This window comes from Xiphophorus couchianus, chromosome 1, assembly GCF_001444195.1.
Source record: "Xiphophorus couchianus chromosome 1, X_couchianus-1.0, whole genome shotgun sequence".
In the NCBI taxonomy this organism is placed as follows: Eukaryota; Metazoa; Chordata; class Actinopteri; order Cyprinodontiformes; family Poeciliidae; genus Xiphophorus; species Xiphophorus couchianus.
In genome coordinates this window covers 18,360,608-18,384,513 of record NC_040228.1, presented here as the reverse complement: position 1 = coordinate 18,384,513, position 23,906 = coordinate 18,360,608, and the positions used below count along the sequence as shown (strand labels likewise).

Sequence of the window (23,906 nt, the reverse complement as noted above, 5' to 3'; positions counted from 1 at the left end):
GCGTAATGAGAGAAGGGGAGGAAATGCGGCAAAGGTCGCCAGGCCTGGAATTGAACCTGTGACGCCCGCGTTGAGGACTAAGGCCTCCATATGTGGGTTGTGCTTAACTCCTGCACTACCACAGCACCCTGTGCATCAACATTTTCTAATCCTTTTCAGTCTAATACACTATAAAATTGCACAACACTAGTGTCACTCTTTCTTGGTCATGAAAAATCTTAATGCCTTTTGCATTTTCTGCTTAAACTGCCAACTACATTTCTACTGACACTATCCTACTTGGTCCTGTTAAGTTTCTGTACAGTGCAAAGGCATGAAATTAAAATTACAATGATTGGTTGGAAAACATGATGAGGAAACCTGCGCTCTGCCCCCGTCTCCACTCCAAATAGTTATTGATGCATGTTACTGAAATATTTTGAGAAAAACACTGGGATTCCCACAGTTCTTAATGTGTGTGTGTGTGTGTGTCTGATAAGTTTCTTCAGAGAGCTTATCAGACTCGCACTTCAACATTTGTCCATGCCGGCGTCAAGATGGCGCCGGCGTCAAGATGGCGCCGGCGTCAAGATGGCGCCGGCGCAGCTGGCTGCCTGCAGACGCAGCTCCCGTCGTGTGTGTTTATCTGTGTATATTTGCTGTAACCGATTAATGATCCATGCTTGAAGAACCCAGGGATCATCAGTTGGGCTTTCCACAATGGCTGGATGTGGTTCTGTCGATGTTCTCCGCGTTCGTCTGCTACTTTTTATACTCTTGGTTGCACAGAACCTCGCCGAGCGGAGTAGCGGCATTGTGTGCTCGCGTGAACGGCTGATTGCGCTGTGTGGGCCTCTGCTGCTGCCCGGAGATGGACCTGTGGTTCCGGAGGAGTTACGGAGGAGACGACGGGGCTGCGGGTCTGGAGCTAAACAGAGGTAGAAGAGGAGACGGCGCAGGCCAGCGTTACCGGCGATTATTGTGGGGAACGTGAGGTCTTTGGTAAATTGGACAGACAAACTCATGGCGCTGGTTAGGACCCAGAAGAAGTACTGGGAGTGCAGTATCTTCTGCTTCACGGAAACCTGGCTACACTCGCTTATTCCGGACTACAGCGTGGAGGTTCCTGGATTTTCCTTGGTGCGGGGGACAGGGACTGTTCCAAGAGTCGGAAGAAGAGGGGCGGCGGGATTGCACTTGTGTGAGTGAGAGGTGGTGTAATCCCAGCCATGTTAACGTGAAGGAACAGATTTGTAGCCCGGACATTGAACTTCTGACTGTGGGAATGCGGCCGTGTTATTTACCGAGGGAGTTTACGTCTGCCATTTTGATCGCTGTTTACATTCCCCCATCAGCTGATGCAGCGGTGGCCTGTGACGTCGTCAGCTCTGACACAGCCAAACTCCAGACTAAACACCCGGACGTTGTGATTGTGTCTTGTCTTGTCTCTATGCTGTAACTGCGAAGTAATTTCCCTGCTGGGATGAATAAAGTACTTCTATTCTATTCTATTCTATTCTATTCTATTCTATTCTATATCACAAACTGTCACACACTGACTTCAGCCTTCTTAAACAGTGCCCAAATAATATTAATACCTTACTAAAAGTGTCTGTAATATCTTCCTTTAAGGACAATTTGGTCTGTGTTACAAACCTTCATGCTCTCTCTACAAGCCACCAAAAGTGTCATGCAGAGGCAAACTGTTGTTGCTGTGGCTACATGAACATGTGCACGAGCAATTTCTTTAAAGGTTAGATCTGAAAGTGAATTCTTGTTTTCTTTTCCTTTGACGTAGCAGCAATGTCTTGTGCAGAATTATGTGGTGAGAATCACACAAGTCTCTAAATTGTTCAAAAGAAAAAGTTTTCAGAAATCACCTCTTCTCATTTTGTTGCTACACATTAAAGTATGAGCTTAAATATGAGCAAGTTTAGGTATGTAGCTTTTTTTCTTTCAGCTACTTCCTCATCAACCAAGATCAACACATTACATTCATCGTCGTGTTCTATTGTTTCAGAGTTTTGATGCCGTCCTCAATTACTAAATGAAACATTGCTTGTCATTCTCCTCACCCTAAAAAAGTAAAGGAGAAAAAAATAAACAAAATATTTAAGTTAGAATTATTTTTAAAGGAAATATGTGGCCTCTGTGTTTGTGGCATCCTTTTTATTCCTAAAAACATTAATTTTGCAACTTGCACTCAAACTAGTAGTTGGATTTATCTCCAGTTTTCAGTGTAACATTATACTATCATAAGAAAACATTAATTTAGCTCAAGATGTTTTTATACATCTGTGCAAATGCTCCTCATGCTTGTAAATGGTGATGTGTTCATGCAAGCTGATTTCCCCAACAATGTGTCACAGCTGCTGGTATGTTCTAATAGTTTAGTTGATAAGTGCTTCAAGACGAATGTGGTAGAATACCACATCAGATCCCATCTCCATTTTATGAACTATTGCTCCAAATTAAAGATACTTACATTTTGAATGGTGGCCTATCAATGACCCCTTTGGATTTACTGCTGTTGATAATCTGTGCGAATGTGCATTTTAAACAAGAAAGCCATTTTTGGTATAGCCATTTTAAACAAGAAAGTTAGTTTTAGTTATCCATACATCTTGCTTTTGTTTTTTTTCATTTTCTCTTTCAAGTTCTTTTTTGTAATTTTGTTTGACATAAATAAATATTAACTCATTCAGTTACATGAAAAATGATAGGTGTGATACCCTTAAAATGCAAAAAACCTGCAATTATTGCAATAAAGTTCTGCTGAAATGAACAACCAACTTTCTTTCACCAATTCTCTCTCTCATCAGATGAACAAACGTTTCCCTGTGTGCTCTTCTCATTCGTTTTACTCCTTTTTTTTCCCTCTTCATCTGCCGATTTCTCCCTTGTGCTCTGACACAGATTGAAGAAGAAATAGCTCGCTGGTACAAAGTAACCTTCTAGCAGCAATATGTCTCCTAGGCAGAGAACTGACAAAGAAACGCAGGTGAATATATTTACAACCTGGCTAATAATTTTGCATTCTCTCCATTATAGTGTTGTGTTGTCTGTACTGAAATAAACAGGCTCATCGGTTTTCCTCAGTGGCTGCAGTGGTGTGTTTTAAGCCCCAAAGGGCAGCACATACTTTTAATAGATGGCTCCCACGCCAGAGAAGGAGAGAGAGAGAGAGAGGAAGACGGAGAAAGAGAAACTGACACATAGAGACAAGTTTTAATTGTGGTTTCAGGGGCCTTTTTCCCTTGTGGTGATGTCACTGGTTGTCAAAGCCAAGCCTCCAGGGACCCTCCGCTCTGAACAATGTTCTCGCCCATAGACCCTCTCATATTTATTTTTTTTTCCTGGTATCTCTCAGCTCACTTTTAGCTGCATTTCCTTCATCTTTAGGCATTCATCTGTTTTCATTACCTTTGCTTTGCATTCAGACTCAGCACATACGAAGACCATATCAACCCTCTGCTTTCTGGGTTTATCTATTTCATCTTTTTTTTGTCCTAAAGTGTATATTTCTCTGCTGTCTATTAATATACAGTGTCTTATGGAAGCATTCATAGTCAGATTTTGCCTCGTCTCTTTCACAAACCTCAATGGATTTTTATTAGAATTTAATATGAAAGATCAGCACAATTGAAGTCAGTAAAATAAGAGGGAAAATATACATGAGTTTTAGATATATCGTACAAATAACAAATCTGAAATGTGTATCATCCATATGTGATTAGATCCTTTTATTCTAACATCCTTGAAGAAAACCCAATGGAACCAATAGTAAAGGTCTTAGTGGTTTGTTAGAGAAAGTCAGTGAATAATCAGCATTGTGAAGACCAAGAACCAGAACAGATGGGTTAGGGACAAACTTGTAAAGACGTTGTAATCAACATGAAGCCAGAATTACATAGAAATGCTTAAATGGCCTAGTCAAAGTACAGATGGAACTCCATTTGGAAATTTGTTATAGAGCTTGTAGCTCAAAGACACACCACAGAATAGTCAAATATTTCACTCTCTAGTAAGCAGAGCTGGTAGAGATAAACCACAAAAACCTGTAACTGTTCTTGCATTAAGATGGCAAAATTCAAATGTATTTCACAAATGGAATGTATCCTTTTCTTTCTATTTCACAAATGTGTACTACTTTGTCTTGCTCAATCACACATTCTAATTGCTACATGACAAAATTATAAAAAGCCAGAGGACTGTATTTGTTTCTACTAGACACTATATCCCCTATGACAGGTGTGTCCAAATTCAGGCCTCAAGAACCGGTGTTATACATATTTTAGTTTTCCCCTTAGCGGTAGTTACTACCTCCTCAGCATGTCAGTGTTCTGGAGATACCTGCTAATGCGTCCTTATTTTATCTATGTGGTGTTGAACTAAGGCAATAACCAAAACATGCAGGATACCGACCTTTAAGGACTGACTTTGGACGCTTCTACCCTTTGCTGTTTGGTCTCATTTTTTGTTGTAATTCTGACAGAACCGGACCCAGTGTCTAAGCATTCCTTCTTGTAACGTGGAAATAAATAACTATTTTCTGTTTTCTCAATCAACTGTTATTCCAAGAAAAGATTACATTTCCAAACCCTGTGATGCTAGATTAGACCATTTCTGCTCAAGTTCTTCTCTGTTTAGGTGCTTGTGTGAAAAGATGTTTTATATGCTTGATCTATCACTCCAGTCAACAATCCTGTGTGTGTCAGTGAAACATGTAAAACATCTGAATGCATGCATGCGGCAGGAGTGCAGCTGTAGATGTCAAGTTGCAGTTAATGCACAGCATGCCTTGCTATGTCCGTGGCTGTAAGCTGGACTGAAAGGTGGAGCTCTACTGGAGATAAATGTCAAGTCACTAACATCAACTTTGCCAACCTGGAAGCAATGGTTGGCCTACATTTCCTGAAATTTGAATGCATTATTAGTAGACAAACTAAGTGAAACCTTACCCTTTCACGTCAGTTGCACGTTCTCTAATGCTGAGGTTTTTGTTGTTGTTGTTGTTTGTCTTCTAACTGGAAAATGAGTACCGGTAATTCGAAATTTGTTTTGTAACATGCGGTCCTGTGGGGTCCTCCCTCTGTTTCTGTTTTTATCAACATCTCATATTCTCTTTACTGTTAAACAGCACTGATTGACTATAAAAGTTACTTAGATAACAGTGGCAGGCCATGCATTTGGTACCTGGGCTTTCAGAGGGACCCCTATTACATTACAATTATACAAGCAACCAATACTAATAAATCCAAAAAGCATAATATAGGATGACATGGTATTTTCAGAGATCTTGCTAAAACCTTGCATCAATATCATTATTGAGTGATCGGATTTCAAGCATCCTGCTCTGAATACGTCATTCAGACCAGGTATTTTAATGTGTCCTTCTGAGTGGACACATGAACCAGATCTCACTAACTGTGCTGTGTGCAAATAAACACAAGAGAGAAGACAGCTAGGATTTTCTCATGAAGGTTTCTCTCAGATGTTTTTTTTAATATAATAATATATTAATATTAATATAATATAGAGCGAGATGGAGAGTGGTGTTTATTCAGCAGCCTGGCTGGTGAGAGACCCTGCTCTTTTTTCTTTCAGGAAAGTCTGCCTGTCTTGAAAATGCATTTTAATCATTCCTGAGAAGGAGAAGCCAATTTCTCCTTTTCTGTCAGCCATTGTGGGCATGGAATTTAAAAAAAATACAAGTATTAATGTCCACAGTACAGATTGCTGAACACATCCTTTACTAGGTAAACTTGTGGCTGATACAGTTGTTCTGATCATCCAATCAAAGCTTGGAAAATGTCTGACATCACGTGGGCCTTCGAGCAGGTGCTGTGAGGTGAATCTGTAAGCTGGTTAAAAGAACAGTTCCCCTGCTATATTGATTACAGGATGTAGGCTTGCTCTATGGATTGTGAAGACCCTGGGCAGATTAGATTAACCTTGGCAACACAGAGAGACTGAAATCTGATTGAAAGTGCACTAAATTTAATTGAACAAACATTAGAATTTAAGTTATAGATATATTTGTTAGGGTTTCCTGGAAAGAAGATTTTTCAGGCCCTGACAGCCCTCCACTGGTAGATCATTAGGAAACTTTTAAAACTGCTTATGTCAGAGTTTTTGTACTGTGACCACAAAAGCCCTCTGAGCCCCTTCTTGTAAACCTTAATTTTGTGATATTTTCATAGCAGTTGTAAGATACTTCTAAGTTTAAAATTAGATTTGTGACTGGCCAATACAATGCTTCTGATTCAGATCTTAGAAGTATTTTTGTGAAGGTGCCCCTGTACTTTTTTGTTAATATCGAGGCGATTGTTATCTCCAACTTCTTGTGGACTTATTGAGGTGGAGAGTCAGGCTCTACCAGCTGTCAAAAACCACTTCCATTAAACAAAGAGGAAGATTGTTTAGCAGCTGCAGCAAACACTCACTTGCCTCTTTTCTGTTTCTCTGATAGAAAACAATGCCAGCGTCTACCAGGAATAAGAAGATGAAAAACTCTTGCATGCATAATGTCTTTTGATTTTTGTTTTACAAACATGAAATATGCACAGAATAGGTACATGCACACACAACTACACACATGTCGCTACTACAAAAACAGATGTGCGTCATGCACAGCCAGAGAGTAGCGCACGGGCACATGATGCCAAAGCCTTATCTGGGCGGCTGGCCCATTTTTCTGGGAAGCAACAATGACTTCATTATACTGCAGAAATAATCACAGAGCTAAGGTCACTGGGATTCTGGGTGTGCATGCGTGGGCGTGTTTGTGTGTTTGTGAATGAATAAGACACTTGGAGATTAAAAAAAGAATTGTTAGAAATTTACTGCTGTTTTTATGGGATGTGTTGCTAATGGAGGTTGAAAGCATGTGTTGGCAGGCAGGTATTCCTCCTGACAAGCAGCTGATGTCTGCATGTGGTCATCCTGGAGTCAGCTTTGTAAGATGAATAGATGTTAGTAGTTGCTCATTGCATTATTTCAATTGTTGGTTTATTAGCTGCTGTTTCTATATGTTATGCATTTTCTAATTCTTGCTGGGACAATTCAGAGCCAAAGTTGATGCTGCGGATTGTTTCATGCGTATTTTTAATGTGCTTCTTCTTTTGCCTTTCTCTCTTTTTTCTCAAGGAAGAGGAAATGTTTCGACCCAACATGTTTTTCCTCCTGCTTCTTCCACCCATCATATTTGAATCTGGATACTCTTTACATAAGGTATGGTCACATTTTTAACTGTGCACCCTTATTTCCAGCACATACCCCTTGATGAGTTAAAGTGGCAATTCCAGGTTCAACCTGTGGACAAAAAAGGGTAAAATGCAAATAAAAAGTGCAGTTTATGTAGGTGGTAAAACAATAATTACTGTAAAAAGTAATGACTCCAGAAAAAATGAGGCAACAATGTGCTGAATGAGCATGCAACTCACAAAGAATGATATATCATATGGTTTTGGGTTGGGCCGCCTTCTGACTGAAAAGTCAATACAGTTGGGTGTGCTTAGTTTCTGTGGGTTATTATTCATGTTCTCGTCCTCCTCCTCCTGTTTAAAAAGGCTGCTGAACGGCAGCCATTGCCATGCCTGTCTACAAACAGTGGCCAAGTTTATATATCCAGCAATCATCCAGTCTTATTGGGACCACTGGTAGCCATATCGTTAACTGCAGGAGCATAATTGTATGAATGCTTAGAACATTAATTCAGTGGGGGAAAACACCACCTCAAAGGACAGCTGTGTTTTACAACATTTTTGCACTTTTTACCACATTTTTTTTAATACTTTGTAAAACCTAATTTTTTAAAACAATAGCATTTAATCTTTTCCTGTTACACTTTACAAGGCTGGAACAAACAAGGATCTTTTTTTTTTTTTTTTACTATTTCTCCACTCTCCAAACGTCTAAAATTTCCAATCCTCTATTTTACATTCGTCATTGTTTTTTTAAATGGGATGTAAATTTAGTCCAGGGATATTTAAGTCCAGGCCTTCAGGTTCTGTGTCCTGAAGCATGTAGGTCTTTCTCTGGTCAAACATACATGAATCAAATGACTGAATCACCTCCTCAGTATGCACTCAAGTTCCCCAGAGTCCTGCCAATTCCCTCAGCATTTGACTAAGGTGAGTTTAAGCAAAGACGCGTCTTAAAGTTGCAGAACCCCAGACCTAAAGTCCTGGAGTTGAAGGCCACTGTTATAGCCAATAAATGCCACAGAAGAAAGGTTTAGTGTGTTTGCACTGAACCATTTCTGGGTTAAACTTCCGCATGTATTTTGAATCATTCATCTGCACAACTGAAAATTGGTCACACTAAATTGTCTAACGTCAGAGTGACCAATTAACTTGACAGCCTGTTTTTCCTCCCACAGCCCAACAGGCTGTGGGAGGAATGCAGAACCTGGAAAGAACCCAAGAATTTAAACTCTTTGCAGAAACGCAACAGGTCGGATTTCAAACACAGAACCTTCTTCCTGTAATTCAACAATGCAGCCTGTGACATATTTATGTTGCAGGAACAGGAAGTATTTCCAGCATTTCCAGACACAAACTGAAATCATAAACTGAAATGTAAATAACAGGAAATACTTTTTTTCCCATTTATTTTAGATGACTTTCTTAGGGTGCCAGTCAGTTTGGCAGTGGGGATTCTATAATTAGAATATTTCTTAATGTGGGATTTTCGTTGCCCACTGAAAACATGTACTTAAATTCATGTTAAATATTTTTTTATTTCCTATGTCCTATTTAATCACTACTGTGATTAAATAAAAAAAACGTTCTAATGTTTTGGTGTGCATATCTGCATTTGTATCTTGAGTGTCAATCAATTTGGGAGTGGCAGTGAGTTATTGCCAAGTACAAATCATTTCATATGCCCACAGTCTTTTTTTACATACGTATGTACCTGTACTGTGGCCTAGCTTTCATTATAATGCTGGACACCTGCTATATAATAGTGCTATTTGACATTGCATACTGTCCATGAATATCTGAACTGTGTATTTGTGTGTGTATTCAGGGTAACTTCTTCCAGAACATTGGCTCCATCACCCTCTTTGCTGTGATTGGTACGGCTATCTCTGCCTTCATAGTGGGCGGAGGTATCTACTTCCTAGGCCAGGTGAGACAACCAGCTGTCAACAAGTCTGGTATTTAGGAAAAGATATTTTTAAAATTGCTTTTCCATAAATGAAATGTTAAGGGAAAAACTGTTATTATTTTTCTACTAGAAAGCCAAATGTTAATGAATATGAAACTAGTGTCTGGATCATCATGTCTAGAATCTCACAGTGGACCTTTGTCTTTTCTTTTTTTTTTTTCTGACAGGCTGATGTGATTTATAAGATGACCATGACTGATAGGTAAAGTTTGAATAGAACCATTTGCAATTTTGTTCATGTAAAAGAAAATATTTCACGTATAAACATTGTTTCTTTCTGTAATTACATTGAAGTAAATTTTAGGATGATGTCCTTTGCTGACACAAACTGCTTACTATGAACATGGTTCGTTCTGACTGAATGGTTCTAGAAAGTAAGATGATATATCAGACGTGTCTCACAAACATAATTACGTACCCATGTGTTATTAGGGTGGAACTGTGGGTTGTTCAAAATTTTTTCTTGGCCCACATTCAAAGGTGTGTAACTTGGCATTAGGCACAGTGTTTGCTATTCATATTCTTGCCTTTAAGGAGGATATGTCTTTCAGCCTTCCTGCTTGCATGTTTTTGTACGATTGGTCACAAACTGCTCAAACTATACTTTTTGATATAATTTGCAGAATAAATCCTTACAAAACCAACAAACAAATGTTTGTTGAATGTGCCTGAACACCTTTGACTAAACACACAGTCTTTTCTGCTCACAAAGATCTGTAGTATTTTCAGTCGTGGTAAATTATTTTAACTTCTCCTTTTTGTACAATAGTAAGCCAGAATTTCTGTAAATGTCTTCTGATATTTTAACAGTCAAATTTGCTTTCCCATTTCAATCCAACTTCCTCATTTAGGTCACAAATGTTTTTGCTTTTTTTTTTTTTTCTTGTGAACTCTAGCGTTCTTAAAAGTTGGAAAACTTGTTTTGCATGGGGCTGTTTTATGCTTATGTTTTGCTCCTTTGCTTCACAGATACCATTACGTTAAAGTTATTTTAATTTGTTATAGCACAATCTTCTCTTTCTAATTCTCTTCAATCGCATTGCAGCTTTGCTTTTGGATCTTTGATCTCAGCTGTGGACCCTGTAGCCACTATTGCCATATTCAATGCTCTCAACGTGGACCCAGTCCTCAACATGCTGGTGTTTGGGGAGAGTATCTTGAACGACGCCGTCTCCATCGTTCTCACCAAGTAAGAGTCTTACTGTAGTTGCTTTAAGCTCTTCCACACTTTATGATGACACAGATTTACATTACCAACTGCCTTCATGATGACACACAGAGCGTATTTATCCAAAACAACATTACCAGAAGTCCATAATACTCAGACATTACATAAAGTTATGGGAAGTGCAGCTTGCAAATATTTTCGTATTCTAAAACTTGTTTCCATTCTAAAAAATGGAAACACTAAATTGTTTTACATTTAGTGACATTATAACCGCAAACTTGAAAGTGTTTTACTGGAATTTTATGTGATAAATTAACATTATTAGAAAATGGGAGTATTAATATTATGTCTAGTGTCTTCAACATAACATACCTCTGACAAGTAGATGTATTTGTCTTGTACTTTTATGTAATTTCTGAATACAATAGGTTTTACCTTATTTTTCCTTTTGGAATTTCAGAATGAAAGAGGGCTGGATGCTGACTACAGTTGTCAGATTTTTGTTTATTTTCTAGTAAATTTTCTAAATCCTTCTGCTTTGCTATTATGCACTACTTTATGTTGGTCTATCATATGAAATCCAAATAAAATAAATCAGTTTGTGGCTGTAATGTGATAAATTGTGAGAAGGTTCATGGGGTGTTAATACTATTACAAATCACTGAACATATAAAAACACAAAGTTGTTTTTACAGAATCCAACTGATGCATAAATCATGTATTTATAGCCTTGTAACTCAGAATGTTGTGCCCTAGCCTTGTTTAAGGCCAACATTTAGTTGGGTCCAGTGGAATAAGGTGCAATTTTAAAATCTATTGAAGCAGAAAAGAACACAGAAATTGTCATAACAGTTTTGAGAAATATTTTATTATAATGCATAATTTACAAAAAGAGATACTCGTCTTAAAAGGGGTCAGCAGCGTGTACCTTTAACCTAAATTTCCAAACACTGTTGCTATGCTAATTAGACAATACGTCTAGATCGTGAAACATTTTTTTAACCCAAGTGGTGACAATATTGCTGTATGTTTCATTAACATGAAGTCAAAGGCATAGTTTTGAAAAAGCTAAAATAAATGACCACAGCAGGTGATCTTAGAAATATCTCACATTCACATCTGAGGTAAAGCTTGTCAAAAAGGGGCTTTAGATATTCATTGATTAAAGAAGGCTAAAAGGAATCTCCATGGTAACTTTCATAGTCATTGACACAGTGTTCACACAAGGTTTTTCTCAGCAGTTTCTTATATTGACAGGGAGTCATAAGTGTGACTAGTTAGGAAAGTGGTTTTTGCAGAATTGTTTACACCTCTTGAACTTAGCTAGAAATGTAATATGTTTCATTGGGACATTTTAATTCTTTAAAGGAGCAGTATTATGTTAAAGCAACTTTTTTTAACTTTACATCTTGTTGTAATGTTATACCCTGGTCAAAAACATACTTGGAGTGTTGCATTGATTCTTTCATGCATGTTTAAAAAATTATTTGATCACCCGTGGCAGCCGTTCTGCTGTGCAAGATGCCTGGGTGGGCCTAGTACCCAGAGTTCGAGACGCAGCTCTTCCTTAGAGCTTCACTTTTTAAGCTTCTGAGTTTTCGCTTCACAGAGTGCCCCCCTCTCAGTTCCTGCAGACTAGCCAGTAGCAATTTGCAAATATCTGGTGGAACTGCACAGTTGCACAAGCTACTTCTTAGTGCAGCACTGGTAAAAATGCTGTTAAAGGGCTAATGGAGAAGTTAACATAGCAGTTACTTGATTGAGCTATAAAATGGTCTATCTGGAGAACACATAATACTGTCCCTTTAAAGAACTTAAACAGCTCGATCTTTGTTACTCTGCATGTTGATTCCGGACTATAACTTCATATCAAGTTAGCCTGAGGCAATGTCGTAGATGTAAGAAATACTTTTTTTACAGTTTTTGCTGAAAATTTGCAATAAACACACAATTATGCATTAGCAAAAGATGAATAGAAATGCTGTTGCTTTTGAGTGAATTTAAACTTCAGAGACTCTTTAAAGCAGGCTCGAAAGATAAAAACAGACTTTGTAGTAAGGTCAATGTAGCATTCAAAAGTAAAAATAGGAGGACACAACAGCACAGCAATCAAGACGTCACCACCCATCTAAATTGACAGGCTGTTCACGCAGAGCATTAATCAGAGCAGCCAATCAGCACATGGTATCTCAAGAGGAACTGCAGAGATCCACAGCTCTGTTTGGAGAATCTGTTGACAGGTCAGCCAGGCATGCAGTCTAGTCAGTTTTGAGAGTCACAAGAAGAAAGCCAATGGAAACTTAGTTTCATTTTACCACAAACCATCCAAAAACATAAACAGGAAACACTTTTATTGGGAGAGACGAAAATAAATCTTTTGGCCTGCATAAAGTCTAACACTGTGTATTACCCTAAAGTTTGCTTTGGAATATCACATAAAAACCCCAATAAAGTCCATGCAGGTATGGTCATAACAAGACAAATTGAAGAATTTTAAGGGATATAAATAAGCACAGAATGTATTTATTCTTAGTTGTTTTCTTGTTTAGAGAGCCTAGCTTTTTTAGTTTTTCTGCTTAAGGCTCAGAAGCTAAATTTCACAGGTTTCCATTTGGGAAGGTGTTAACCGTGTGCACATGGTTCAGGTTTCAGACGTCACTCTTCTCATTCACTTTAAATGAGGCGACCTCTTGCTTGCTTTTTCCTGACCCTGCTTGTATTTGTGGGGTGAGACACAGTCTAATATTTAATTAATTCCATGAATCAGATCAAATGGTAGAGTGAATGATCTACAGTATATATATATATATTTTTTTCTTTAATTTACTGTTATTTAGATGATGATTCCCAGCCAAGAGAAGCTTGGTGATTATATTTAACAATCATCACATAAATATCTCCTTCTGCCTTGTCAGTAGCATAATTAAATATATATATAAGATCAAAGTTTTATGGTAAATATTCTTGTCCTTTTTCTGATCACAACACCACGCCCTCTTTTAAAAGTTTTATTATCTATTTGAGCCTGGTAGACTGTAAATTGTTCAGTTTTTCTTTTACAGATTAAACTAGTAAGATTGTCTCGCTCCATCTGGTTCTTGAGGGTTACACAATAAACTGTGACAGGAAAGAAGGATGAGAATAGAAACAGTGGTTTCTGTTGTCTACCAACAGGAAAAAGAATCATATCATCAAAATCTCCCCGCCCTACTTTTAGACACATCCACATTGTCACCTGTTGAGGATTAATTTGCTTGAAACCTGACGTGTTGAATGTACAGTAGAGTAGCTTACACAGCATTCAGCTTTTCAGTGTTTTTATTTTTTATTTTTGTAGATTTCTTTAGATATTGAGAGATAAGTTGATTTAAATGTCTTTGACACCAGACACTACTCTCTGTTTTTAGTTTCCACTCAGAGCAAAAGAACTGTTTGCACTTAATCAGCAAACATACTGAGCCGCAGACAGAAACTAGCTAGACGAGTTTCATGGAACCTAAGAATTTACAGTTTGTTTGTAATCATCAGTTACATTCTATCCTCTGTCTTTATGCTCACTCTATACCCACCTTATCTCACAGTTAGTTAATAGTGTAAAGTGATCTGAAGTGTTAGGGTGCCCCTGCAGAGTAAATGAAACCATTAATAATAGAAGGACTAAACAGACCTGGCAGTTTGTTTGCCGTTAACACCTTGCTTTGTGACTTTCTTAGAAAGCAACTTTACGGTTGAACCAGATTGTTTACAGCAGCAGGGCAGCTGGTTACTTCACTTTGCAACCTGATGATAAACAATACAAAGAGATTATTAGTTATAGAGTATTTTACTGCTGTTTTTTACATAACTGTATTTATCAGTAATTACAAAACCTCCGGTATCTTATAGGTTTTAGGAGAACAATTGGACATCTACTACCTCCTCTTCAAAATTTATACATTACCTGGACATTTTTATTATAAATATTCTTTAAAAATGTAATATTACTGAGTGGGCAAAGTTTCTCTGGTTTGTTTCTCTTTAGGTTTGTGTCTATGGGTTTACTATTATCTTTTTAAACTTGTTTTGATCAATAGTGCTGCTGACTTTCTGTTGGCCTTTCATTTTCCTTTTAAAATTTGAATTTGTTTCACTTGTTCGGTTTCAGTACCTGACCAGGAACACATATTAATTTATCTTGTTGTTTTAAACTGGGCCAAGTGCATCAGAAGAATAGTACTGGTCTCATTTAAATTTGAAAAACCTCCAACGAAGATCTGACCAGTTTCCAGCTAGCAGCTCTTTCAAAATCACCAAGTTGGCACAAAAAATTTGCTGCTTTATTTGTAACATTTGCTTAGTTTACTATTTTGATCTGTTCGGCTTGTAAAACAGGAACCACTTGCCTGGCTGCTGGTTACAAGGTACGTACAGTCAACCTGAAACTGTTTACTTTTTTATTTTTTTAATGTCATGTAGTATGTGTAGACAACCACTCATCCTTTAAGTTTAAAAGCTTTTTTTCTGATTCATTGGCCACTATTTAGTGGCTTAGTAAACCAAAAAAAAGACCTCAAAATGATTTTCATAGCCATTTTCAAGCACTACAGAAGAAGCAAATATAAATAACTGAAGAATGACTCTTGACTTTTGCAGTACTGATCATGTAAAAATAAATGATTGTGGCTTAGATAGCATCCAGTTTTATTTTGAACAGATAATTTCCCATGTCATGAAATGTACGAAAGGGTTATGCAAAGTAATCTTTTTTTGTTTACCCAACAAGATTTTGATGATAGGATTACAAGCATATTTTAATCCGCTCATGGACTCTTCCACCAGCATCAGTGGTGGAGTTTTACTGCCCTCTCATGTCAGACTGAGGTATTACAACACAGAAGGTACAGGGATTTTGCCATCATCAATCATTCTCTCATTTTCTTGCCTTTCAGCACAGCAGAAGGCTTTTTTTCTCGCTCTGATAACTCCATGGTAACAGGCTGGGAGACTTTTGTGCAAGCACTGGGGTATTTCCTCAAAATGTTCTTCGGTTCTGCTGCTCTAGGAACTCTGACTGGACTCATTTCAGCTGTTGTATCCTGACTGGTTTGCTGAGTGTGCCTCTTTGTGTTTCATATTTGTGTTTCCCTGCTTTAGTTTAAATTTCTTAACTCAGCTGTTTAGTTTCTAAAACACTTTGACTTGAGGAAGACGCCATCACTTGAGTTTGGCATGATGATCATCTTTGCATATCTTCCCTATGGCCTAGCAGAAGGAATCAAACTGTCAGGTGGGCACACATGTTAAAAGACATACACTTATACACACAGTTGCAAGTTTTCAGTTTATCTGCAGTTTTTGCTGAGCTCCTTCTCCCACCCACAGGCATAATGTCTATCCTATTTGCGGGGATTGTGATGTCTCATTACACCCATCACAACCTTTCACCAATTACACAGATCCTCATGCAGCAGACGCTGCGCACAGTCGCCTTTATGTGTGGTGAGTAATTTCCTGCTTAGCTTTCTGGTTCCTCTCATTTAATTTCATTTGACATTTTCAGTTACTATTTTTAATTTCTGTCCACAGAGACTTGTGTGTTTGCTTTTCTTGGCCTCTCCATCTTCAGCTTCCCACATAACTTTGAAATATCCTTTGTCATTTGGTGCATTGTAAGTAGTTTTTATGCAAAGGCCAGCACAAAATGTTGGTGTGAGTTGAGTTGGATTCAAAGTGTTTGATTTCTGTGCTTCTCTGTGTAGGTCCTGATTCTTCTTGGCCGAGCAATCAACATTTTCCCTTTGTCTTTCTTGCTGAACTTTTTCAGAGATCACAAAATTACGCCAAAGATGATGTTCATCATGTGGTTTAGTGGTGAGATAATAATCTTGCAAGTTAATTTATTTTATAATTGCTTGTCAACCCACATCCTGTTAAAATGCTTGGGCAACAAACTCAGTCAACAGGAAATGATAGACCATTATTTCACAACACTGTTTAGCAAAAACCAGTTTGCAAAGAGTGCACACAAAAGCAAACTGCATTTCTGATATACATATATCTATTTTTTTAAAACTAAATTCACAATATTACTGTCACTGACATACAGTATAGACCAAAAGTTTGGACACACCTTCTCATTGAATTCAATTAGAAAGTGTGTCCAAACTTTTGGTCTGTACTGTATGTTTTAAGACACCACTCCAGAAACATGGGAGCTCCATTTATTCCTTGTGTTACCGTTTCATGTGATTGGATTGTGAAAAATTTAGATGTGGGTAAAATCAGTAATCAGTCCTTGATCACATTTCAGAATAGTCACTACCACCAGTCTGTGTCAGGCGGACAGTGGCTGCAGCTTTGTTGTTTTATATTATTATTATTTGTGTACAGATGTAAATAGTTGTGCTTCTTTGTTATTATAGCAATTGCCAGTGCAGGTGTTAGATTAAACTGCAAGCCTTTGCATGTGTGAATTACCATTCGTTCTGTTGCTGAGTGTAAAAACCACACCGTACTACAGGCCAGAAAAAAACTGAAAATAAGAAATAGTCACTCAGCCTTTTTGTTACATATACATAATTTATTCAGATAAAGGGAGGCTATAATGTAAAAGTGGCTGTTTAGAGCTTTATGACATGTTATGATATTATTCCCTCATCAAAAACATACCTGGAGTTTGATTCTTTCATGCATATTTGACGTGTCCGTTAATTTTTGTGGCAGCCATTCTGGAGAGCCTAAACGCTTGTTCTCAAAAAGACGTTTGTGTCTGTTTCCACAAACCTCTTACTTGGAGCTGCAGTCTCCAGCTGAGTTTATGCCGCTCAGAGCACCCATCCACTGCACTTTCCCCCCTCCGCTCCTCCAGACTAGCAGCAGCAGTAATTAGCAAACGTCTGGTGGAACTATTCATCTGTTGAGTGTCAGAAAGAGCAGGGGCTTCTTAAAGAGACAAAGGCCCAATTTTAGGACGTCAAATTAAAAAGTAATTTTTTTAAAGACTTTTTTGATGCATACAGCATTATATGTAACGTAGTTAGTTGATTGTGCTTTAAAATGACACTGTGTGCCTGGAAAATGAATAATTCCCTGTCATAATAGCAATATTAGATTGTGTAAACCTCAGTTCAAGTTATCTGTTTTATGATTTGCTTTATTTTAGAATCAGAAGCCTTCATTCGGAGCAGTCATATAATTTTCGTAACTTCTAAAGAGAAAATGTCATTCTCTATCTTCTCTTCTATTCACAGCCACATGATTATAGTAATAAGACAAAAAAAAATAGTCAGATAGATACTCCATAATCAGTTTATGGAGATTAGCAGCTTTTTAAATAAATTTTCATATCTTTCTTTTTGCTAGGGTTACGAGGTGCCATTCCTTATGCTTTGAGCCTCCATTTGGGCTTGGAACCCATCGAGAAGCGTCAGCTAATCGGCACCACAACCATTATTATTGTATTATTTACCATCCTCTTCCTTGGGGGCGGGACAATGCCGCTCATCCGCATTATGGACATTGAAGAGAGTCAATCACGGCGAAAAAACAAGAAGGATGTTAATCTCAGCAAGACGCAGAAAATGGTAATGAAATCAAAGCAGCACTTTGGTTGGATGCATTGTTAGTTGGCTGTCTCCATCTATGTTAGCTGGGCCATCTTTTCATCTGCAATCTGGTCCTTTCTGCTCACCACAGAGTGGGAAACATCAAAGAGGTTGAATGTGGCTTTGTGATGAGGACACTGAGTCAGCAGGGAGCATAGCTCTCTCCCCACACAGATGCACTCCATGGCATCGATACAATTTCCTAGGAGCAAGAAGACCAGCCATTGTGTTAAATATTTCAGTTGCCTCTGATGGCTCCAACTCTAGATAATGGATCATTTATTAGATGTACATTCCACTGTTGGGGATTCACTGTCAGGATTGGGTAGTGTGTCTGCCTTATGTCTCACCTATTTACAAAGCTAACTATCAGCTGCCTGATAAAGTAAATTTTCATTTTCCCTCATTACTCTTATACCATGTTGAAATTAAATCTTTGTTTGCATGCATCATTTTCAGTACTCTCTTTTAGGTTTTTTCTTTTTTACCCAGTGCTCATTCTTAGGGCCTCTTTCCTTTTTATTTTATTCTATTTGTCTGACTGCCTTCTTTCTCCTTGGCTTTTGTCTCCAGGGTAACACTATTGATACAGAGCACCTATCAGAACTGACAGAGGAAGAGTATGAGGCTCAGATTTTCCAGAAACAAGATCTAAAGGGCTTCATGTGGCTTGATGCAAAGTATCTTAACCCCTTCTTCACTCGCAGACTTACACAAGAGGTAAGAAAAACTTGTGTAAGCTAGATATTCTCCATCTGTTCAACACAGTTTGTAGTTTTCCACTTGTACCACACTCGTACAATTGATATGTTGTCAATTTTCCTGCTTAAGTTTATCATGATTAAACCAGCACCGTCAACGGTGATTAGTGCAAGACATGCAGAGATGCATATTTGGCTGTTTGGCTTTATGCAGTCTGTCAATGTGTCTTGAAGTTCTGGTTTGGTGCAAAATCTAGGAGTGAATACAAGTCTTCAGAAGAAGTCTTTTGCACACTGAGACAACTGTGGCTCGGTCGGAAAAGTATTCATCTTGAACTCTGAAGTTGTGGTTTTGAGGTCCTCTTGACGCGCGTCAATGGGCCGCTGCACAATGCATTTATCTTGCCTATAGATCAGTGTTACGCCCCTATGGTCTAGGGGTTCAGGGGCGGTAACATGAAAATGTGTCCAGAGAAAAAGTGGAATGAAAAAATGATTTATTACAAAAAGATGGCTTTCACAAAACCAAAACACAATACAACTTAACCCAATTAAACAAAAGTAAAGGACCAACAAATTCAGAAATCACTGAGTGCAAATTAAACAAGATGTTCAAACACGTAACTCAAAAAAAAGTAAAGTAACTCAAAACAACCCAAAAGAAAGGACAAAAGGGAGCACTAAAACCTCCCAAACACAAGCCTCTAGCTTTTTCAAGATTTATCTAAAGCAGATTCAAACCACTTAGCAAAATAAGCAAGAACAAAATTGTTCAAACTGTCCAAAAACAGTTACCAAACACCAAAGGTGGGGGTCAGCTTTACGCAACCTCTTCCTGCTAGCTGCCCCACTGGAAGAATGAATTCAGACTTCTTTTATATGGTGCAGGTGGGCCTCATCAACTAATGATTGGCTTTGCTGATACAATCCGGTGGCTGCTCTCCTTCAGCCTCTAGGCAGCCAATCAGAAAGGTGCGCCCGCACAGCTGATCCTGCATAACAGAAAAAAACAAGGAGCCTGCACAGCCTCAAGAGGCCAGGGGCCGTAACAATCAGCTTGTCAGTGTATGAATGTGCGCACATTTGTGAGTGCAATTATGTCAATATGCCTCCAGTGTAAAGTGATTCAAGTCAGCAGTATGATTAGAAAAGCACCAAATGAATTCAGTCCATTTATGGACAAAGTATTTATTGTCAAAGTACTTATACAAGTTTGTATTTGCATTACAAACTGTATTGAATTCTGCTTATTTCAGATACATCCCTTCTACAACACACCTAGATCAAACACTTTTCACATTTGTAAAAACATAAAAAGGCTGTGGAAGTATCTGTGCTGTAACAGTAAGGGCTTCAAATGCACAACTATCATTATGTAAACAGGACATGTGAAACATAAAAAACTGGAATTGTCCTTGGTCTCCCCCTGTGGGCTGAGCTACTATAGCACAGATGAAATCTTCCATGTGATCAGCCTGCTCTCCAAATTGCCCCTAAGTTTTAATGATGTGATGTATTTGATTTTTAGCATAATCAAACACATCACTGCCTCAGAAAGAACAATCCCTTTTTTCCCCTCTAAAACATAACTTTTGGTGATTAGTTGAGGTTCTTTCTGAGGACCTCACCTCTCTTTGTTACTCCACCCGTGTCTGCTACAGCAGGAAATCCTTAGAAGATTAAAGATTGGGGGAGTTTGGTGTTGGGATCAGCAAGTAAGCTCTGAAGAGAATCACATTTCATCATCTCACTCCTTCAGATATATTCTGTGTGCAAAATGGAAGAAGATGCTGTATTTGCCTGTGAGTGTGATGCACAGAAGTTGCCATCAAAACTTTACAAAGCTTCAGTGGAATCAAAGAGGCACCTAAGCATGAAAAATGCAGACACATCACACAGAGCTAGACAGCTTGTCTCTGGGTGGCTGTTGAACATTAATGCTATGAATTACATGATGTAAAGGTACATCATCCCTCTACTCTAATCTTTGAAAAGTGACTTTTTAAAATTCTTTTATAATTCTCTCTGGACATGTTGTGACAGACAGCAAGAGACACTTCAAGATAAAATTCTGTTTAGTGCTGGAACCACAGATCATTGCTGCAAAGGGAGCACAGTAAGCTAATTAAGATGAGAAAATCATTTAGCAGTATTCCAGAAGACTGAATGAGCTGCCCTCATTGTTTAACTGTAACATTAAAATCATTAGTCTAGTTATTTCTGTTTAAAGAAGGCTATGACTGGCGTGTAACTAGAGTTTTTGGTTATTCCTTTTGGTCTCTTGCACTGAGACACACTGACAAATCTTGTTTCTCATATACTTTACTGCTTTAGGTTTTGTGATGGCAATCATCTTTGCAATGAAGAAAGCTAATATAATTAATTGCAAAGTTAATGAAGTTCAACTTAATCACAAAAACCTTATTTGTGCCGTGTTTTAGCCCTGCAGCGAAATGAGCTCATCAATAGATGGGGAAAAGCGTTACTGAGCAGTGTTCATTTTGATGGCACATTTTCATTAAATTTAGTCAAAACGTGTTTGGGGTTCAAATGCAATTTAGTTTCAATCCCAATTTCATCCCCACTCTGACATAAAAAACTAACAATAAAGCTTATGATAAATAAAAAGTTACATTTTTGTCCAACTTAAAGAGTAAAGTGATTTAGTTACTGTACCCATGATTACATTAATTGCATCTTCATCCTATCGAAAGCTGTATTATATGCATGGATCGTCTCACATTTACGAAGATAAATATATATTTTTTAGTTTTACTTTTCTTAACAGCCTCTTAAAGCAGAAAAATCAAACAGTCACATTCTGTGCTTACTTGTGGACTTCCTGCTCCTGTTTCACTCTCCCATCTGTTGTCCATGTGGGGTTTTATCAGGTGACAGTCTCTGCAGTAGTCAGTCAGTCAACTCCTACTAATTGACACACACCTTAGTAGAAAATGTGCTAACTGCAGATAAAGTTTTTTTTCTCTACCAAAATTATCTGTGTTGACCTGGTGTAAGGCAAAAAAACCCAAAACTTAAAGTTTCAGCAGAAGGAAAGCTGCAACAAGCTGAATTTCTGCAGCTTGTTGCAGCTCCGAACGTGTCAGTCATGTTGCTGCACCCTCGTCTGTCGATTAATCCCAAACCACCTCATTGTGGTGGACAATATCTTTCTTATCCACTTTCTTTTCCCTTCATGGTTCAAAACTGGATCACGATACGATGACATTAGTAACGTCTCAGAATGCAAAATTTTAGGAAAAGGACAAAACATAGAAAATTATGCAAAGCACAAGTAGGTAATGTAACATCTCTAGAAGATCATAAATTATTTCTTCTGTAAAAAAATAAAATAAAATAAAATTCAGTCTTTAAAGTCTCCCAGTCCTGCACACGCCATCTGCAGTGGGTATCACTTACATTTTTAGTCACACCATGATAAAGTGTTGCTGAACTAAACATTATGCAAAATAAAAAGCAAACATTGGCAGTGCTGAAGTTCTAAGTTTAGTTAAACTTGCAGGTTTGAATATTTTATGAAGATTTCTCACACCATTGACAAAAAATAAAATATTAGGTGCTTCAGTCAATGTAGTTTCAGTGCTAAACTGCTATACTCAAGCTTCAGTCTTTTCGTCACTTCCTCTATTTATTAGCATGCTCGTAATCTGTATACCTGCTTGCTAATGTGTGCAACGTGTGTCTCACAGGACTTGTTACACGGACGGATCCAGATGAAGACGCTGACCAACAAGTGGTACGAAGAAGTCCGCCAGGGACCGTCAGGATCTGAAGATGACGAAGAAGAAACAGAACTTCTATGAACAATTTAGCTTCTACAAAAACAAGAAACAGATATTATCTGTCCTTGGCTGTGGATTTGTCTTTCAGTGAAGGCATGATTTGTTTTCACTGTTAGTCAAAGGAAGCTCATATTTCTTCACCTGCTACCAAATTCATGTTGGTGAAACATCTTTAGGCAGTGAAGGTGGAGAATTATTTCTCTGTGATTAAACTGGAATAAATTATCTTCACAGTAAATGAAGGGAAATTATAACACTGGATAAAAAAGAAAAAATATATTCTATTATTAGTTTCTTAATATTATTGAACAGATGGGCTGTTTCACTGGGTTTGGTTTTCTTTGAACAGCACACAGGAATGTGTTTAGATTAATTTTTTTTTTAAACTTTCATGAAGGTTTTGTCCAAAGGGAAATTGGCAAAGAAACTGTGACGGGAACTTTTTCTAATGTGAATCAACACTGCGACACATTTTTCCTCTGTGTCTTTGAATTTTGTGTTATCAATATTTGGTTAAGTTCCACTTAAAGTAAAAGTTTCACTTGGGATCAGAAAGGAGAAGTAAAAATAAGTCTGACTTCAAGCAAGATTTCAAAAGTGGAATTTTTAATTGGCCACATGTTTGTGTATCTCCTTGTTTACCAGCATTAATTCTCTCTGTGCCTCTTCATTTGTAAGCTTTAAGGTGTCCAACTTAATTTATTTTTAAAAACATATAGGTAAACCATATGCCATGGAGCTGAAATGCAAATGACAAGTGGGCTCCCCCCCTCAGCAACAAGACAGCCAAGATAAATTCAGAAGAAAGTTAAAACAAGTGAGTCATGTCGAGGAAAAGTAGCCATTTTAATTAGAAAGCATAGTTACGACAGCATGATTATGCCCCAGAAAATTGGAAATTACTTTCCTTTCGGAGTGCGATACCTGCACCTATTTTCATTTTCTGGTACATTTTCTGAATCTACACTGTGTCTGAACCTGGCCTTAGAGGCTTCCTTATGCATTTTGCAAACAGATGCATACATATGAATGTGGGTTAAAGGGTATTGTTGTCATATCGCATTCGCTGCTGTTTTCTTTATTTATGAGATGTTTATCTACTTTTTGTTCAATTTTGTACAAATTCTGTGACCTTCACAGGATTACTGGAAAAGAAAGGAGCTATTATAAATTAAATCTTATATGCACTAAATTCTGCACACTTTTTCTTCTTCAAAATCATCAATGTTTGAGAAGGATCATGGATCTCAAATTAAAATATGAAAAGTTGATTTTGCTAATTCAGTTAGAAAAATAAATAAATCAGAGACCCATTTAGATTCTTTACACACAGAGGGATATATTGAAAGCACTTACTTATTTTAATGGAGATGATTATGGCTTCTAAATGATGAAAATCCAAACTTGAGTTTTTCATGACCAAGAAATGAAAAAAAAAGAAAAAAAATTATGTGGAGGCCAAGAATTAAAAGCTCACAGATTTCATAAAGGTTCAAGC

At 37.8% G+C, this 23,906-nt stretch overlaps 1 protein-coding gene across 1 annotated transcript in view; it reads left to right on the top strand.

The window, feature by feature from the left end:
- Window positions 1–23,600, top strand: part of slc9a8 (solute carrier family 9 member 8) — a 32,333-nt gene extending 8,733 nt beyond the window's left edge. The window contains exons 5-16 of the mRNA XM_028016007.1: window positions 7,129–7,212; window positions 9,013–9,114; window positions 9,321–9,355; window positions 10,199–10,342; window positions 15,250–15,391; window positions 15,482–15,587; window positions 15,683–15,799; window positions 15,887–15,969; window positions 16,060–16,171; window positions 17,663–17,883; window positions 18,478–18,624; window positions 22,316–23,600. Of these exons, the coding sequence (XP_027871808.1) occupies window positions 7,129–7,212; window positions 9,013–9,114; window positions 9,321–9,355; window positions 10,199–10,342; window positions 15,250–15,391; window positions 15,482–15,587; window positions 15,683–15,799; window positions 15,887–15,969; window positions 16,060–16,171; window positions 17,663–17,883; window positions 18,478–18,624; window positions 22,316–22,429 (1,407 nt within the window). The 3' untranslated portion in view covers window positions 22,430–23,600. The remainder of the gene's footprint in view (window positions 1–7,128; window positions 7,213–9,012; window positions 9,115–9,320; window positions 9,356–10,198; window positions 10,343–15,249; window positions 15,392–15,481; window positions 15,588–15,682; window positions 15,800–15,886; window positions 15,970–16,059; window positions 16,172–17,662; window positions 17,884–18,477; window positions 18,625–22,315) is intronic.
- The last annotated feature ends 306 nt before the right edge of the window (window positions 23,601–23,906 follow it).